Below are 20,702 nucleotides of genomic sequence, written 5' to 3'. Positions count from 1 at the left end.
TCAATATGGGCTTTATAGTCACAAATAAGTGGTTACTTGAGCACTCATAATTAAAAAGAAAAATGGTGAGAAAGAAGTACCGCTGTTCTAATTTGTTTCACATTCGAACATATTCGAATAATTTAACTCCTTCAGACCATAATAATTGTAAACACGGAGGAACATACTTTTTGAGCTATTTAGGTTAAAGCTGACATGTAGTTTTTCAAATAGGACGTAGACTAATAAGTTGACCATTTTAACGGTTACCTATATGATCTGGGACAAATATGTGCCTGTGGTCAAACAGTTTTTAAACGAATAAGCATAATGTTATTTTCTACCTATGTTATTTTTTATTATTTTGTTTATTCCTCTGTACAGTGTTAGCAATTATAATGTTTGTTCAAAACAATAATAATTCATAATTCCATAATAATTGGTAAAAATTATACATAATGAGAAGCTGATTACAAAATTAATTATGATACAGCTATTATATGTATATTAAACCGTTCATGAAAGAATTGAATTTTCGGTTGATTCCTACAAAAAAGGCAATTATCCAGCTTAAAATGAAAAGTCTTTTTTTCTCCTTGAGATTTGGCTTTAAAACATTTCATATTAAAGCAACACTTCAAATTTTACTATTTTTATTGTTCAATACGTGATATATAAGAGATCACATATAAAACAAAAGTAGCATGTAAATATTTCAAATTCACAAAATCTAATATGTGTACAATTAGTGCTAAAACTCTTTATTTGTAATACGTAAATTGTATAAATGGCTTAATATTTCAAATTTTAGTTGTATTTTTATTCCCCAATAACAAATTACATATAGAAAAAATTGAACATTTTTGTTGACATAGCGGACATTTTACAATATTGTGTAGCAAGGCACTGCTTAAGTTCACAGAAATCGCCACCAGTTGGCAGCACAATGCAATGGTCATTACCGAATGCTCCATATACAATGAGCTACTAAAGACATATATCGCGGGGAAGTATATGTATGGAATATATATATATGAAGTATACATATGAAAATGTACAGATAATCGAAAATAAAACTTATTTGGAGAATATATCAGGAGTACCCACAAAGGGGGGCTACGATGCAAACTGCGTCATTAAAATATTTGGGGGGATAAAAATCTATATAAATATGTTTGAGGGGGTGTAAAAGTTAATCGAAAAGATTTTTTTTCATGGAAGAACACCTACGGATAGACAATTGAAGGGGGTGCGTCATGGACATGAGGGGGGTGGACACCACTGAATATATATATAAAAATACGTTGTGGACCAAAGTAGAATTCCGCAGCCAAAGACTAAATTATCAGTTCGCATAAAGTTGAATTTTGAAGCAAAAGTGTTATACGTATATTTAAGCTTATTTAGGTAATTCCAATAACTTTGACAACCAACACGTGAAAATTGAAACATTTTAAAAGATCCAGTTTATATTTTAGAACAGTTTAATGACATCGAACAAATGTGTCTCTTGGTTGTAAGTGGTTTAGCAGGTTCTACAAAATATGCATTAAAATGTCTGAAGTTCTGAGATGTAAATTTCGTATGTGTTAGGAATATTCGAGACGTTTTATGTAGGCCTATATTTTTAAATAACTATATACAAGTCATAAGATTATCCGTTACAATAATTGTCCCTGTAGCTTTCCTTTAATAAAATTCAATATTTGAAGATCCGTGTTTCAAGTGGTGTGTCGCATTAATATTAGAAGTGATTCTGTAACTGTTAGGAGCGTGTGTGTTTCATCGTTAGCAAACAAACGACAATAGAGTTAATCTGCTTTCTAGTAGTGTATATGTTTATATATAGTCCTACTTTAGCAGACCCTTCTCTACGTAGGCTAACTAGCAGCTCAATACATACAACATTAAAACTATCCATAAACATCCACTGACAATTGTCTTATATTTCTACTAAACCAACAGAGAATATAAATGTTCACGTGTTACATTTTGAGGCATTTCTTATCAAGCTAATTATTTCAACTATAGGGACTTTCCGGAAATGAAACTTATACAATACCATTGGATCTAAAAGATTAGGAGTCCTGTGTAAATGAAAGTAATTTCCAGGAAACTGGCTGCTGACATTCGTTATTGTAGGAGAAATATACAAAGGGTTCATATTCACAACACAAAAAGTAAGACGAATATTGTTTGCATGTACGTTTGCATGTCCATACTACAACAAAACAACTGGAGCGATGTCAATAAAATTGTACTTACCATGTTTCTTGAAACCTACAGATACTGATGGAACTACATTTCTAGATGCAACAAGCCTCATCATTGAATACTACGAGTCTTGTTTGGTTGTTACTGAGCTATAGTGTAAGTGGGAGATATCCATCCAGTTGATACAACAAAAATATCGAAACTAAACACGCACCTGGTAAAGTTAGACTAAAACTACTTCTGATATAGAAATGACAGTGATACATTTTCAAGTATGCCTTCTAAAATCTGTACCACATTCCGTAAGTGGTTACAACAGTTACGCTTTTCAGTACAGAATGTATGGATTTGTGATCAAGAAGTATTTCAAAGTGTACACATGAAAGTGTACACATGTTCAAAGTATACACATGAAGGACACCAAATCAACATCGTCACAGTTATCACTGCAGTAAACTTCTTAAAATAACATTGAACATATGTGGGGGTTATCTGTTCAAATATGATGTAATTGTGACAAGCGTATCCTCACATTTCAAGAAGCATGTTTATTTTTTACACTGCCGATTCAATTGATCATTTCTATTACTTACTTAAGTAATTTCTGGGCATCGTTATAACCGATAGGTTGACACGGTATGCTTGCTAATGCCACTTCCGACTCGGGTATCCTGTATACTTCGTCTGAAATAGAAATGTGAAAGAGTAAGTGGTACGCAAACTTTCCATTAGTACTTCCTTATGCATTTACTCAAAAATGCACTCAAAATACCAATTTATTTCTAGTGTTAGAAATATGACGTCAAAACTGCAGCTTGTTTATAGTAACAAAACTCTGGATGGAAGCAGCTCAATACAAAGATGGGTTCAATGCTTTCAGACTGGAGATTTTGATATCAGTGACGACGAGAGGACAGGCAGATCCTCCTCTGCAGCAATAGCCCAAAATTTGGATCTTGCGGAGAAATGGTCAAGAATAACCAGACGATAACAACTTATCAATGGATGGAAAGATTGTCAATCTCGAAAAGAAGTGTTCTTAAGCTTCATTCAGATCTTTTACATCAAAAATTATGCTCAAAATGAGTGCCAAAGCTTCTAAACAGAGAAACGATGCAAACTCAGAAAGAAGTTTCTTTAGATCTCATCGAATCGTTTCCATAAGCACCTACTTAGGCGTTTAAAGGTATCTTAACGTTTGTTCAGACTTGGGTCTATCATTATGACCCATTTGCAAAGCGTCAATCAATACAATGGACCTATACAATGTTAACAGTCAAGAAAAAAACAAGGTTTTCCCTTTGCAAAGACAAAATCATGATCATCGTCTTTTGAGACTGAGATGAGCTCATCTTCATGGGCATTCTTTAAACAAATGATTATATCAACAAGGAAAGATACTAGAAATCTTCAGAAAAGCTAAAAAGAGCAATTATAATTTACAAAGAAAAACGGGCCTGAAAGACACTGAAATCAAATTTTATCAGGTCAATGCAAGACCGCGCACCAGAGGTTGACATGAATTGCAAGATGGGTGGAATGTGATGATTTTTCCAATTTACAGTTTCTACCAGCTTCTTCTCATTCCTGCCTGTTTAGTGGTAGATTCAAGGATTTTATACGTGATAGAACATTTAAAAACGGTGATAAGTTAAACCTAAACCGTATAGGCTAGAAGTTAGAGCGTAGTTTCGAAAGCAAGATGTAGCATTTTACCAAGATGGCTTTGTGAGTTAGAAAGAACACTGGATCAAATGTATAGAGAAGAATGGTAGATATGTTGAATGATTCTGAGCTGTATCCAGTAGTTTTGAGTTCATATTTAAAGTTTTCGCATTACCTATTGACCGATATAGATATATAGAAATAACTTTAAAAATAAATAAGATAATAATAAAATAATGCAAAACTTAGTTTTAAAGATTAATATAAACAATTTACAACATTTTTTAAAAGTTGTGTATGAAACAAATTAATGTTACCACACGTACTTTGTTAATCATATTAGACAAAGCATTCAGTCCCGAAGTAGACAATAACATGATAATTTTATGTTTTTTAAGTAGAAAACCCTGCAATTCCCAGATGCACTTTATCCAATAAAACTTCAATAATAAATGTTTGAATTATATTCATCCAATCAATTTTGTTGTAAAATAACTAATACAGAAACAGAATTAACTATATTATTCAATTTATTCTTTCCTTCGGTGTAATATACTAACATTTTGAATTTCAATTTAAATTAAATGCGATTAAGATTTAAGATTGATCCCTGTTTTCTTATATCCACGAAATGGTGTTCTTTATTTTTCTTAAAATTTTCTTTTCTATATGTTTTGACTATAGACTTATTGTAATGAATGCATTCTTCAATCTTGATGTCACTTAAAAGTACAAAACCATAGCAATTTTTTTACTGATCTATTGTAGATTGTGAACCGACTCCATTATGTATTTTTATTTGTTAGCCTATAACATAAGACAAAATTCATGATTAATCTATTAGGAAATATAAATATTTTAACAAAATCTGATCTTTTAAACATTAACTCCAGCAGATAGAATACTTATTTTCATATAAAATTTTCGGTTTATTCTAAACGGTATCCATTTGTAATTAATAAAAATAATATTAATCATGATTTTACTATCGTACACTAATCTAGTATAATAATAGATTTACTTGGTGAGTGAAAGATCGTAATTCTTTTGCCGTCTACAACTAATAGATTTTAAGAAATATAAAAGGTTGTAAGAGATCATAAACGCCTTAAACTCGAATCTTGTAGAGGTCAAATCATTTCAAATCGTTCTTAGAAGTATTATTAACTAATTAAATACTGTTGGGTACAAATTGTTTAGCGTTGTGTATCTTCTTGGTTGAATAGATAGCTAAGTCAATAAGAAATAATAATAATTTATTCCTAATAATATTTCAGTTGTGTAATAATAATACATTTGAGAAACTCACCGAGCGATGGCCAATAAGGAGTTTGAAGATCACCTCCAACTTCTAGGCTTCCCCGTTGAATACCACTGCCAGGGAGCCATTCTGTATTGGGATACAAATTCTTAGGATCTGTTCCATTTCGTGCCACCTCTTCTGGGTCTGAATATAGAATTACACCGATTGCCCCTCGCTCCTCTGCGTGTTTGACCTATACAATAGAAATAAATAAATAAATAAATAAATAAATGTACTTAAACAGTTCAGGTTTACTTCTTCCCAAAATTAAGACTATTTTTTAGTCCAGATTAAATATCTTTCATTTTATGATTGGGAGAATCAATGTTGGCAAAACATTAAGTAAAACTCTAAGATAATTGTAAAACTAGAACGAGGAATATTAATATTACTATTAATTCAAAGTTTAAATTAAGAAATATTTAAAGTTGTTGATAATTGCTGGAATGTTCATACATAACTGAGAATCTGCACACAGGATTATACGAGAGCATAGAATGTTTTTGATGTAAAATGATAATCTTTTGGATGCTGTAAAACAAATGGAACGAGCAACACACACAATGGAGAACAACAAAGTGCTTGAAAACGGGCGGATGTCCAGAATGTTAGTCAATGTTCAAACACGTTGATTAATGATAGCTGATTTGGCTACAAATTCTAAATCCTATTATACCTAGACTTAACTCTCTCAATATAAATAATTTCTATTGAATAAAAGTTCCTCAGGACGGCGAAGGTTGTTTTCTAAATTAATGTGTGTATTAATTAATACATCAGAATTAAAGTATGATAAAGTATTTACCTTGTTTCCTCTGAAAATCTTTCCGTACCGTATAAGGCAAATCCTTCCTGTAACATTGACTCCCAATTCATCCAGTTTATCAAAGTCCTCCAAGCGACCATAATTAACATAAACTAATTCGCCTCTAACACTGCCTACGAATGGGAAGAAAATATTAACATATACTGAGCATTAATAGTGTCAACAAGATAACATAGCAATTAGCAAATATTTGAATCTAATTAGCAAATTAGATAAAGCTTTCTTTAAAACTCCATGTTGTATAATTTTATAGATTAATAATTAATTAATGAGTAGTTTCCCAAAGCTTCATGTATACTAGTTGTTGTAGGTTTTTTATCTATTCTGAGTTAATTATCCAGAGAAGATTGCTGTGAGAAAATCTATTATTATCATTATGATTCAGTTTCAATCGGTGGCTCTTATTACTAAAGCAGAAAACGAAGTGAACATATGGTTTGTTAAATTATAGTTTATCTCCCTTTCAGCATCAAGGCTATATGAGTCAGGGACCTATAGGTTAAAATGGAATCTGAACTACGAGCTCCTACCAGAAATTGAACCTGGGTCTCGGGTGCCAAAGATGCGTACTTTGACCATGCGTTCACGTGGGAGCTCGTAAGCCCATGAAACAAACAAATAAATAAATAAATAATGACTATAATACACTGTAACATAGACAAAATAATTGAATTCCTCCAAATACTGTAATTAGACTTCAGTATAAAAGATTAACTCTGAATTTTCAAGCTTCATAAAAATTTTTAAAAAATTCTTTTTTCTTTTTCTTTTCTTTTTTTGTAATCGTTGTGTTTATTTTTATGTATAATTTTAGTTTTGCCACTATTAGCCTTAATAGATTTACTTTTGTTAATCAACAGCCTTTAAGGAATTTCATTTACAAAGCTGATATTGACGTACTGTTCGTTCAAGCAGTAGCCCTCCCAGAATACGATAGATGTAACGGCAGTAGCAGTTGCGCCAGAACAATGAAACTGGCGTGCAGTATTTCAATCGGTTGGTGAGATTCGAGTCCTTTTCAGCACCGAGGCATGACGCTACAGCTTAACGTGCCTTTCGAACCACGTGTGCTCTCATCTGGAATTTAACCCGGGTCTCTTGTGTCGCTGAAGATACGCACGCTAACCACATAGTCATAAGGAAGCTCTGTGGTTATATCAGGTTTTAAGTGCCACAGAATCTTTTCGTACCAATGAAATTCAGTCGACAGTGAGCCACTGTTGGGAAAGGTACATAATGATTCTTCTCTACACACATTTTGCATAGAATCGAATAGTAAAAGAATGTCTAGCCATATGAGTCGCCAGTAATTACATTTTAATAACAGTAACTAATTATTTTCTCTCATATTATTTAATTTATTAGAATTAATCTCTACTCTTTTTCAACTTGAACTCTTTTTATTGGCAAATGAGAGCAATCAACCATAATACTGTATGATACAAGTATTTTTAATTTGGTAAACCATGCACGTAAATTACAATCCATAATTAGTTGTTGATTTTTAAAAAAAAACTATAAAAGAACATTTATATATACATAGTTATTTAATTAAATATGTATTCGAGCTAATAGCATTTTAATTAAATAGAAATATTAATAATATCTAAAAACATACCTTGAATTGAATGTAATATATGTGGTTTCATTTATCCTATATTCTTCGCAACATTGATTCAATAACACTAGTTAACAAATTTAAACTTTTTGTTTGTTACATGAGAAAAATCACCTGATCTTAAAGGAACTTTTTGCGCTGAATTCGAATATGCACTCGGTTTCTCTCCATCACGTACAGTTTTCCCTAACAGAGGGATTTTCGGGAAATTCCCTCAAAAATTTCCCTTTTCAGATTTTTATTCCCCTAGCTCCTGTCCCCTTACATATAGTAACATAGAAATTATACCTAAGTATACCTTGATTTATATTTAATAAACCCTAAAAGTTTCGTAAAAATCGCTTTGTTCTTTCTAGAGAAATAAATATATTTGTATGTATACTGTGTGCACTGTTTATTGCACCTGATAGTAATGCTTTCAGATCTCCTGAGTTGGGTTAAAAACGATTTGCTTTATTACTACAAACACAGACACAAAAATGAATATTTACAATAGTCAACAACACACTTGTATTGCTCTCTGTAAATTAGAAACGTGTAAAAAAATAGAATGTACTTCCAACGTATATATTTTTTAAACGTACAGTATATGTATATCTTAATACATATATATATACAATTCTCCAAGTTTTTTCGTTTTGTTCATGAAATGGTTATCAATATTTGTTATCAAATGTAACAGAATACAAAAGAAAGAAAGAATGGAATACAGACTGGGATCAAGGCTCCAGCAGTGGAACTTATTGGATGCAGAAACGAACACATCAGTGTACAGGAAAAGGCATGTTCAATTTTCAAGCTATTTCTCAATGCAAGATAATGTGTGCGTATGTACGGATATAAATGGGTTGATGGCGGAGCTAGGAATTCCTTACGTTCCAGAAGAATGGAGGTCATTTATCGACGCGTCAAAGGTCAGCCTTAAAGCTGTCCTTTAACATAATGGAAATAAAAAACCTTCTATACCACTTGCGCACTCAGTGAAGATTAAGGAATCCTATGACACCATGTCAACTTTGCTAAATCTTATAAATTACAAGGACCATTGTTGGCAAATATGTTGTGATCTCAAGGTAGTTGGTATTTTATTAGGACTGCAGTACGGTTACACGAAGTACCAATGTTTTTTATGTTTATGGGATAGCCGAGCTGATGACAAACAGTGAAGGAATGGGAACCTAGAGTGAATTACGTACCTGGAGAATGCAACGTCAAATACGCTCCTTTGGTAGATCCTAATAAGATATTACTACCGCCACTTCATATCAAGTTAGGACTTATGAAAAACTAATGTCAAAGCCATGGACACATCTGGTGAAGGTTTCAAGTATTTGCGAGATAAGTTCCCTAACCTGAGTGATGCTAAGATTTCAGCGGGAGTGTTTATTGGTCCCCAAATTAGGAAATTAATGCTTGATGATAGCTTTGACAGCAAGTTAAACAGTGTTGAGCTAGCTGCCTGGACAGCATTTAAGTGTGTTGTGCGCAACTTTCTGGGCAATAACAAAAGCTGAGAGTTACACAGAAATCGTACAGGACATGATACAGAAATACAAAGAGTTGGGTTGTAGGATGTCTTTAAAAATCTACTTTTTGCACTCCCACCTCAGCTTCTTTCCTGCTAACCTAGGTGCTCTCAGCGACGAACAGGGGGAAAGATTCCACCAAGATATAATGACAATGGAGAAAAGGTACCAGGGACGATGGGATTCTTCAATGATGGGGGACTATTGTTGGGGTCTTGTTAGAGAATGCAACATTTCTTACAAAAGAAGGAAGTAGTGTACGTTTTCGTAACCCAATGGAAGTTTGATATATTGTGATAGTTTTGATTGTCTTTTCATGACCTTTTGGTACATTTGTATTATTGTTTATTGTAAATTATATTGTATTATATTTTATATATGTGTTTGTGGTAATAAAGCAAAACGTTTTACCTCAACTTAAGAGATCTGAAAGCATTACTATAAGGTGCAATAAACAGTACACACAGTATACATACAAACATATTTATTTCTCTAGAAAGAATAAAGCGATTATTACGAAACTTGGAGGGTTTGTTAAATATGAATCAAAGTATACTTAGGTATAATTTCTATGTTAGTATATGCAAGGGGACAAGATCTTGGGGTGTAAAATAAACGAAAAGGGAAATTTTTGAGGAATTTTCCCGAAAATCCCTCTGTTACGGGAAAATCGTACGTGATGGAGAAAAACCGAGTGCATATTCGAATTCAGCGCAAAAAGTTCCTTTAAGAACAGGTATTTCCTTTTATGTAACAAAACCTTTGTTAACTAGTGTAATAAACCTTGATGAGGTGAGTAGAAATAATATGTTGAATAACTATACGTAATTGAGTTATATCTTTAATTCTATTAATTCCTGTACATTTGGTACAGTCCGCAGCAAAAAACCTGCAACATTAGCAAGTAAGTTTATTGTGAAACTACAACTAACAGCGCAGGGAATCAGCATAACATTTAAGTGGCACGAATCACGCCAGGAGAAACCTCGGCGTCCTTCCCTGCACACTTATTTTGGGGCAGAAGACTTCGTCGTTTCACAATAAACTTACATGCTCATGTTGCAGATTTTTTGCTGTGGACTGTACATATTTCCATGCAACTTTTAACATTCCTTTTATGGTATATTTGCTAAGCTATGAACACTTCTTTCAAAACTTAGAAATTAGTTGTCATGTGCTAATTTTATATTATTTGTAATCTAATATAACACAATCAGCTTACTGCCCTCCAAGCTGTTCTAGTAGCTAGAGTATTTTTTATGTGCACAGTGTCGCGGGTTTGATTCTCGGTAGTTGAGCATTGAACGCATTACGGTATGGTTTGAATTCCACTTTAACTGTAGATTTACGTCTCATTTGGCCTCGATACTGAAAATAAATGCTAAACTTTCAATAAACAAACCAAACAAACAATCAAGAACAAAATTACCTGGCTGATGAAAATCAAAGTGTTTCCCCTTGCACAAATTGAATTCCTTTATTCACGAAATATTTAAGGTGTTCCTAAAAGTTATTCAGCACCATTCTCCTTTTTTTATGATACCTGTAAGAGTAACGTAACTAATAGCTCGGTGCAATTTGTACTCAAGGGCGCCGATCCTGGGGGGCCGGGCCCCCCCAAAGCTCGTGTGAGCCCCCTCATTTTATTTGTAAATTTGCAACATTAGGCATAATTTGAATGCAATTTGTCTTAAAATCATCATATATGCTTTCTCCATCTGAATGCCCACCCCCCTCAAATTTACAGAGAAATCGGAGCCCCCTCATTTTATTTGTAAATTTGCAACATTAGGCATAATTTGAATGCAACTTGTCTTAAAATCATCATATATGCTTTCTCCATCTGAATGCCCACCCCTTCAAATTTACAGAGAAATCGGCGCCCTTCTTTGTACTATTTATAGGGAATGTGTATGTCAACGTGCTTTCAAAGATTATTTACTGCTCGTGGATCTTGATTAAGCCATATTGAATTGTATAGGCAAAAGTATTTCGTTGGAATACAACATGTGGTTAGCGGCAAATTCAATACGAAGATCAACAAAGCAAAACATAAGTTAGGCCTATTAGATGAGCACGAAAAGAAGCAACAAGAAAGACGAATATTAAAATGGATCACCTAGGGTGAAGGAATTCTGTTAGGTAATAAAAAGAAAAGCAAGACCTAAACGTGCAAACAAGACCTAAAAAAAAAAAAAACTAGAATACCGGTCCAGAGACAAAGAAGGCATTCGAAGAAAATCAGAAGCTTGTAAGCAGAAATTATCAACATGAAACTGAAGAAAAGACTGAGGAAAGCATAGTGTGGAGAGTGACATTTGCATGGATGTGAGGCATGGATTCGAGGAGAATATGATAAACGAAGGAAACACTTTGAAACGTGGTTCTATAGAAGGAAGGACGAAGGCTGAGATTGAAATATAGCTTATGAAACAAATAACATACAATGTAAAGAAGAAAAAAATACGGAAAAATGAACTCTGATTCGAAACAGATAAAAGTGGAGAGCTGCTCGAAAGGTTGCTGACCTGAGAAGACGTTTTAGGATTTAGAAATCTCTCTATGGTGAGGTTTGGTGGCTGGTATTTACGTCGAAATATTGATAGTTTTCAGAAAGCTCTCTGTAATAAGACATTAGAATCAGAATATTAAACTATTTCTAAAGTCTTGTTACAATTCTACTGAGTAATCTTTACTAGTGTGCCTGGCTCCGAAACTAATTCTCAGCATTGCCACCTGTGGCTATATGGTTCGGATCATACGTTAAAATTAGGATTACATCTCATGTAGCCGCAACGCTAAAACAAGACATTAAATAAACAAAACGAAGAGACTGGCATACATTATTTGTAAAAGAGTTATGCTATGCTTATTTAAATGTACTATTATTTCCGAATATTAAGTAGAATATATTTCTATGATGGCATTTTTTAAAACTTTCTTTGTACTAGAATGTTAAGTTATCCAGTTCATAATCATGTTTCCTTCCCCCCCCCCCCAAGGACTTGGGCACAACCCGCTAAATTTGCCTTCCCAAAATTTACTATTCTTCCCCAGAATTTACTATCCTTCCTCAAAATTACCACTTGTCTCTCAAATTTACCTTTCTTTACCCCAAAGGAACTTCCTACCCCCGCAAAGTTATCGTTTTCCAGTTTGAATAAGAGTATTATTTTCAATGAAAATTATGTATCCTCCTAAATGTTCTTATGGACACAACCTGCGCCCTTAAACCCGCCTATGTGAACCCATAATCATCAGAGTAATTTCATTCATTGTCCGAAGTTCTCTCCAATATCCTCATTAATCATAGTGAAATTTATGTAAATACTGTATATTTTTCAATACAAGATGAAGTTTCTTGCCACAATTCCGTGTCCAAACCTACGGATTGTCTTGTTTTCGCGACGTATGATGTGGATTTTTCTTTACTAAAAAGAATCAGGATCTTGTTCTCCCCGCCTACCGCTTTATCCTTGAACGTTCGCAGATTCAGCAGACCCTTTCAGCGAAGGAATACTGAGAGATGTTTGTGTCTGATTTGACTTTTAGTGTAGTTTTATAGTTAAGTGCTAAAAATAGTACAGTATATCCAGTGTATGCCGAAGATTTTATTTATTTTTTATTGCAATTCTTTGTTAAAAAATATAGGGGATCGCCTTGAATTCGAGTCGTTTTGCATTTAGAAATTAATTGTTATTACTTTAATTGCCTGTCAAATAGTATTTCAAACCTCGTTTTTTATTTTTTTTTTTTTAAGTATAACGTTTCGTGGTTATGCTCCGAGGCTAAAGGAGACGTTGATGAAGGTAATGAACGAAGTATTGGGATGAATAAAGTTGGAGAAAACGGGAGAACTTTGAGGTAATTTACGCATACGGCGTTTATCTACCCTAAAGCCCGCGGCTCCACTTACTCAAATGAAATATGTGACGTGATAGGGTGTTTAGTTATTTAACATTTTTTTTTAAATCAACAACTTCTGTAGAAAAGTAAATTGTATATACAAAATAAGTCTTTAAAAATTAAATATAATCCGCTGAGTTTCTTGCATGAAATATTGGCGATGTGCTATGGCTAAAGGTGTTCTGACTCTCCTCGCTGGTCTAGTGGCTACCGCAATTGATTTTGGTTCACCAGTTCTCGGATTGGGGATTTATTAAGGGCGCCAGCAGAGAGTCCATTTACTCCGTTACAAGATCAATGTTCAATATATGTCCCTCACAAAAGTGCCTCCAAAACAAAAACAGCTAACAGAGGCAAGAACAGCTAAATTCAACGATCAGAAAGAAGCGTTCATCAAATATAGAATTGTAATCATCAAAAACAAAAATTAAAAGAGGCCATGAAAACACTAAAATAATAAACAAAAAGAATATCAAAACGAAATAAGAATACTATGACCATTATCTATAGCATACAACAGATTTGGGTTGTTATGGTCTGCTATGAAGAGAAACACAAAGAATTCTAGTGTCTTACACTTTAGTAGATAAATTTTCTTGCTTTTATGCCATCCTTGAAATATACAATGGTTGTTCAAATAGTTTTGCACAGTGGTCTCTATTTTTTTTTATTTGTTGCAGGAGGAGAATGAATTTTTTTGTGAACATACTTGGAACATTTAGCTATACACTGAGTCTACTCAATGTAGCCTCCATTAGCTGTGACGCATCTGGTCCAATGTTCTTTTCATGATGTAAATGCATTTTGGTAAAAATTCTGGGGATTGACTTTTACACCATCGCTTGACACAGGAAATAAGGTCTTTCTCACTATCAAATGCTTCACCGCGCAGGTGGGCCTTCAGACGACCAAAGAGAAAAAACTCAGACGGAGCCAAGTACGGATTGTAGAGAGGATGAGGAACAATTTTCCAATCCATTTTCGTGATTTTTCTCCTGCGTCACAAGGGCTGTATGGGGTTTGGCATTGTCATGGTGTAGTCTGATGAGCTTACCCTGAAGCTGTGGTCTGTGGGTCTTGATGACACGTCGCAGCTTGTCCAATGACAAACAGTAACGGTCCTTGTTAATTGTGGAGCCATGTTCCAAAAAGTCAATGAAAATGACACCAAACTGATCCCATTCACATCACTGACTACCGTCGATGGTCTACCGCATCGTGGATTCTCCAGTAGAGAGAAAGCACCTTCTTTAAACCTCTGCAACCACTGCTGAATACTGCTGCGATCCAATGTTTCCTCCCCATACACAGGGAGCATCTTCCTGTGAATCGATGTGGCAGAGTCATCGCCGGTCTTGAAGAGGAACTCCATCACCGACCGTTGTCGCAACCTGACATCTACTTCACGGTCCATTATGGCTCACCTGTAAATAAAAGAAAATACTTTTATATACCAACTTATAGCTAAATGTTCCAAGTATGTTCGGAAAAAATATCATTCTCCTCCTGCAACAAATAAAAAAATTAGAGACCACTGTGCAAAACTTTTTGAACACTCTTTGTAGAACAAATATCATACTTACCGCTGGGAGAGAACGCATTAAATGCAGGAACCGAGTCTCGAGATAGATCACCTTTCACCAGTTCCTCTTCCATGACACTTGATGTAAATACTACACTTCCATTTCCAGATAAAAGTTCCACCTAGAAGAAATATTACATATACGATTATTGTAGACATTCTCTAATTATAGAATGATAGAATATTTGATCAGCTAAACCTGCTTCTATTAGATATCGCAACCACACTAGTAATAGCATGCACTGTAGAAGTTATTGTTTTTAAATTGCGTAAATTTTACCACCTTGTTCTTAATTGATTTCAACCATAAATTTTAAGAATCAAAGGAAATACGCCACGTTTAATGAAAATTGAATTTTTAAAAAATTAAATATTTTCTTAGTGTGGGGAATTAAATTCCAGTTTTAATCTTCAACGATTTTAATACCAAGCAACAGTCTACACTACTAGATTTAAAAGGACCATGTAATACCATGAAATTTTTTAAAAAGTTACTGTTAATCTTTTTTAAAAATAATAAGATCAATTCACTCCCACCTCCATGACTGATTTTCAACTCCTGAACATTAAGACAAGTGTTTAAGTTTTAAAGGAAAAGCAGGCTACGAATTTTTACAGAATTCATCATAGTCCATATATTTTTAAAATGAAGGTAAATTTATCCTTATCATGACCAATTGCAATTCTTAAGCAATAGGTATGATTAAGAATATTTATGAAATATATGGAAATAATAATAATAATAATAATAATAATAATAATAATAATAATAATAATAATAATAATAATAATAATAATAATAATAATAATAATAATTCATTAAAACCGATTAAAATTATCGAGGAAAATTGTTCTAGTATCGCGCTATGAATATGCACAAGCTTCTCAGGACTTCCCTCCTTTTAGCTCACATTTTTTACTACTTTCAACCACAAACAGGAATCTTATTTGTTTAGTTTTAAATAGAACAGGCACAAAGTTAGAACATAGATCAAGTTTCATTAAAAAAATGGATAGACTTTGTTACGGATATCATCGCGAAACACACAAATTCATGTCATGTCAAATGGCAGAAAGAAACTTGCTTATCTACGCTTTTTCCATTAATGTATGTGGGTACAAGAAATCATTTTTAAAAAAGCAGACGGTTCTATTCTTTAATTATAGATATATGTTTGTCTAGCGTAGTTTGGATGATTGACAATCAATATACGAAAGCCCTATGATCGAAGTTTTCCTTTCTTGTGATAAATTGATTAACACACTACGCTTAAACACTCAAAATACTGTGAGCACAATTTAGTTACTTTGTACTTTTAATGAAATAACTGAAATCGAGGTGGTAAAAGTAAACATAAAATATTTCGAAATAGTATGGGCGTCAATGATAAAAAAAAAAAAACAAGCAACAATACATGCTAATAATATTTTTAAGTAATTAATTATTTGATTTATTAACAACAAACATCATTACCGATTTGCCGTATCACTTGATTCAATAAATTTAACTGGGTTAACTTTTAATTGTGTTGTAGTGTTAATTTAATGTTCATGAATAAAATAAGTTAACGATAGGAGACATTTTTAGTGTTTACTTGCAGCATTGCTTACGGAAACGAAAAAAAAGAAATGAAGAACTGTCTAATTTCCATGTTTAATTGTTTTCTCTCTTTCTCTCGTATTTTTCAAAGATTTTAAAATTTTTCACCTAAAATAGATCAATTTCCCTTATTTTAGGTGTCTAAAACGTAATCTGAAGTAATTAAACTATGAAATTCTAACTAAATTTATTTCAACTTTAGAGACCGACTGTTCCAGTTAAAAGATAAATTGATTTACTTACCTTGTTGGGTTTGTTTCTATCGGGATAGGAAAGCAGTACGTTGTATGGCACCACAGTGACATTTTCCAAGCCTTGCTCTACCCATCTGTCGTGTATATACATAGCAATTTCTTCATCTCTATCAGAGCCAGCTAATCGGGGTCTCTCACTAAGGTATCTGTTGAAGTTCATTTTTAAGCAAGCAAGCAAGAAAGAAAGAAAAAGATAGTGCGTTAGTTTTAATTTCTTTTTAAAGTGGGTAAGTTTTTAACATCTTATTTACTATCGGCATATCATACCAGCTCTCATGCCATCCTAATTCGATCATTACGGAACGTTATGCAAAGTTAACTGTTTGCCAGCATCATTGTTAAATAATGCAATATTTAGCCCCATATGCATACGTATGGTAAATTAATTTTCTGAGTGGAGCACCGAATGAGCTCAAAAGGCAATCTCACTTGTAGTATAGTATGTTCGAATTTAACATTAATGTGAATCACTTGGCGTTGAACAGTTCAATACGTACAAGTATATATTGTTCTCTTTAAGAAATAAATAATTATACAAAGAATTTTATAGCAACCCGAAATATAGTTTCTAAATCATTTACAACGAAATATTTGAGAAAGTGTGCCAAACTATTGTAAAATTTCATATCGTAAATGCTGGATAGCAAGTATACAAAATAATTACTTGAAAAGTTGCATACGAGGTGTGTCAAAAAATCAAACCTTTGATCAGAAAAATTACATGTATTCAGAAAACATATAGAGGCTCTAATCTCCTTCAAGTAGTCTCCTTGTGATGTACAGTCATGTCTAAAATGATTGTCGCATATCTATAAATGTGTTGTTCTAGGAATATAATTCGATAACGATTTCGCCTTGTATTTCTCATAATGATAGTATGTGTATAATCGGCAAATACATGTATGTGATAAATTTCATGTCAAAAGAACAGTAAATAAGAACAATAAAACGAAAATAAAACTTTCTTGTCTATTTAGCAACATTTTGTTTTCCTCATTCTAATTTTCGTATTTATAATTCTTTTCCTATGAAATTTACCACAAACTTACATTTCCCGATTATACACACAGTAACAGTATTAGAAGTACCCTGCAAAATCACTATCAAATTATATTTCCACAACAAGACAGTTATAGATATGCGACAATCATTTTGGACATGAGTGTACATACGATCCCAATGGTTCTGTCATTGTAGGAAACAATTTTGGGTCGCATCTTTTGAAATCTGGGTCACCGTATGCCACATAATGTGTTCTCTGGAATGAAATTGGGTCCTTTCAGCGGCAACTTTCGGAAGAGCTAATAGCCACATGGTGCTATGTAAGGGGAATAGGGAGTTTGACAAATCACTTAAATGTGTTTGATCAAGAAAGTATAAATTAGATGCAAATCATGGGCATGGGCTTTATCGTAATGCAGCTACCAAGTTTGCACAGGCACCCTGCCCACAGATAGGGTTTGCGTCATACAGTATCACGAAGACGAAACGGAAATTATAGTAACATTCCTTGTGGTGTGTACTCGTGATGTACCACTCCACGCGAGTTGAAGAAAATGGTTAATTCACATTGCTGAGGACCAGCTGTGCCTTTTTTTTTTCCACCATGGATGATAAATATTTCCACTATGCCATCATTAGCAGCTTTCGCATTGCGGACACTCTCTTCAAGCTCAGATCTTTTCTCACAAGAGAATATACAGATCCAATGCTAACCTCTGCCACCGTAGCAAATTCTTGGACTGTGATACGATGATTCTGTATTACCAAAGCCTTCACTTACTCAATAACAGTTCTATTTCATCTTGTTGAGAGTACACCTGGACATGGTTCACTATTCACTGGTTTCGCGCTCATGCTTGAATCTGTTGTACCACTCCTTAATCTGCGATATGCTCTCGGCGTCTTCTTCGAACGTCTATTGGATTTTGTGAATCTTCCTACAAGCCCGATCAGCGCTCACTACACGCACTTACAACCTGGTTATTCTCGACTGATGTTTTTCTACGAACGAACGAATATTCACACATACACATAAAAGCCTGTTACACATCTCCAGCGATGGACGACGCCTGTGCATTATTTGTTTACGCGGGAAAAAATAAACTTCAGAATTTTTTGAACACACCTCGTATAATTACAAGACATTCCTATCTAACATAATATCTAAGACTATAGCCTTACTTTAAATTTTGGAATATTTTGTTTCTGTCGATATCTTCTAACAATTCCTTCACACGGGACTCTTCACGAGTATCTTCAGTAAGTTTTCTGGCAATTTTTAGCAGTTGCGTATCTTCCCTTCCTAGACTTGTGACGCTGAAACCAATTACGAAACCAACAATAAGACCAATAGCTGTCATTCCAACGGTCAGCGCCACAGTGGTAGAAGCTATGAAACTTAGAAAACCTTTAAAAGAAAAGAATAAACGGAATATTATAACCATACCGAGCATACACAATATAGGTCTACTACTACTACTAATAATAATAATGATAATAAATGTTAACAATATTTCTGAAATTGAGGTAGTTACAAACTGTTTAGGATTTTCACCACGTTTCGTACCACCTATTAAATTTTCAAGAATATCGCAAAGAGAATTAACAGAGAGGTGCCAAAAATCCTGTTACACCCCTTTCTCCTCTCAAGTATACCATACACTAAGAAAAATCTGTTCTCCAAACAGCGTTATATTGTCCAAATATACGGAATCCTCTTGTTTACTATAGAAATAGTACGGAGTATACGTTATCCGTATACTACATAGGCACTGCCCTTAGGTGTCACATCATGCCGTTGCAGGATGTCTCATGTCTAACAGTCTTCCTTATATTGATACATAGGCTTATATGGATGTTACCTTCCTCAGCTATGTACGTCCATTTGTATGTGAGATAGTGACCGCCTATATTGTTTCATGCGGAAATACGTATCGATTGAACACTTATAAAACATACGTTTTCAATTATACGTTTACTGTACGTTAAGTCCAAAAACTACAGGATTTATAATTGTAAAATACGATTTTAAGTACCCCACTTACGATTTTTTTCTGTGTACGTATATTGTTTTTTGATTCATGTAACTTCATAATATATTGAACTTTTTTTGCCCACACTCTCTCTGTGAGTAAAATCGCTATTGTAATGCAAGTTAGATGCTATAACTAATGGGAAGTTTCCAGAAAAAGGATCTCTTTGAATACTTGTGTCACATCGGTCCGCAGTTAGAAAATTTTTTCGCTGATATTGTTGGCTGACTATAATTAATGTTACTTAGAAAGGAGTTAGTCATATTCACAGACGGATGTACCATTTGCCAAAGTACAAGATATCGAAACATTGGCCAAGGGCAATCCTCACTTCGCATTTCAATTATTGGAGATGGATCCAGAACAAGAAGTGATGACTGTCATGACTGTAAACTTCATTTTTGGAGATTTTTTTGTGCTGTTAATGAGGAATTATATATAGACATGTATGGATATTGGCTCCTTTCGCACCTTATGGCAGCTAGAATAACCGATAGCATCATACTGCGACTTGGCCGAATTCCGTGTATTTTTTTTCCGACGTTTAAATATATATATGCATGAGTTTTAAGGAAGGTTGTGCACGGATTCGAAGCATGCCAACTCCTGATTTAGCAATATAGAAGCTCTAAATTTGTCTACACAAAACAACACTTTGTAAGTTTCAGTGTTAGTCGCGAACGGTATCGAACAACTGCCTGAATAATGTGGCAGATAAGCATTTAAGAGCGGTACCGAACAACGGCCAAAATAAGCGTTGACAGTTAAGTATTTAGTCAAGAGTAGGCAAAACCGAACAACGGCCTGAGTAAATTGTAACAAATGACCATTCAGTCAATAGTGGGTACCAAACAGCAACCAAAATATGCTGCCTCAGATAAGCAAGTATTCAGCAGTATCAAAAGACTTCGCGAAAAATCGAGTCAGTTCAAAACTTCGCCAAAAATTGAGTCACATACAATTGTTACTGATGATTACAATCATTACAATGTTAGTGATGATGGTATTCGTGGCCGTAAAGCCAAAAATCATAAAATATAATAGGAATGTTATGTTAAACCCCATCCTTTTTTTGTGAAAGTGATTCTTCTTTTTTTAATGAACTCTAAGGTATCTGCTTTTTATTACTAAAACGGTATCCTCTTACACTCATTACATCAAGGTGAAAAATTGCGTCAAAGTTCCCTGTTATGC

The 20,702-nt window shown here is 33.8% G+C and overlaps 2 protein-coding genes across 3 annotated transcripts in view; one reads left to right on the top strand and one right to left on the bottom strand.

Moving 5' to 3' along the window:
- LOC145695207 (N-acetylated-alpha-linked acidic dipeptidase 2-like) overlaps positions 1-18,883 on the bottom strand; it is a gene marked incomplete at its 5' end in the record, with an annotated part of 124,738 nt that extends 105,855 nt beyond the window's left edge. Inside the window, 6 exon segments of the mRNA XM_081772193.1 lie at positions 2,787-2,877; positions 5,168-5,354; positions 5,967-6,100; positions 14,621-14,741; positions 16,463-16,619; positions 18,658-18,883. Of these exon segments, the coding sequence (XP_081628319.1) occupies positions 2,787-2,877; positions 5,168-5,354; positions 5,967-6,100; positions 14,621-14,741; positions 16,463-16,619; positions 18,658-18,883 (916 nt within the window).
- Positions 1-20,702, top strand: part of LOC145695209 (UDP-glycosyltransferase UGT5-like) — a 227,318-nt gene that overhangs the window by 58,893 nt on the left and 147,723 nt on the right. The gene's annotated exons all lie outside the window — the stretch shown is intronic.

The sequence above is a fragment of the Thermobia domestica genome, chromosome 9 (assembly GCF_964235325.1).
Source record: "Thermobia domestica chromosome 9, izTheDome1.hap1.1, whole genome shotgun sequence".
NCBI lineage: Eukaryota > Metazoa > Arthropoda > Insecta > Zygentoma > Lepismatidae > Thermobia > Thermobia domestica.
Note: the sequence above shows the minus strand (reverse complement) of the source record. Positions and strands in the feature narration are given on the sequence as shown.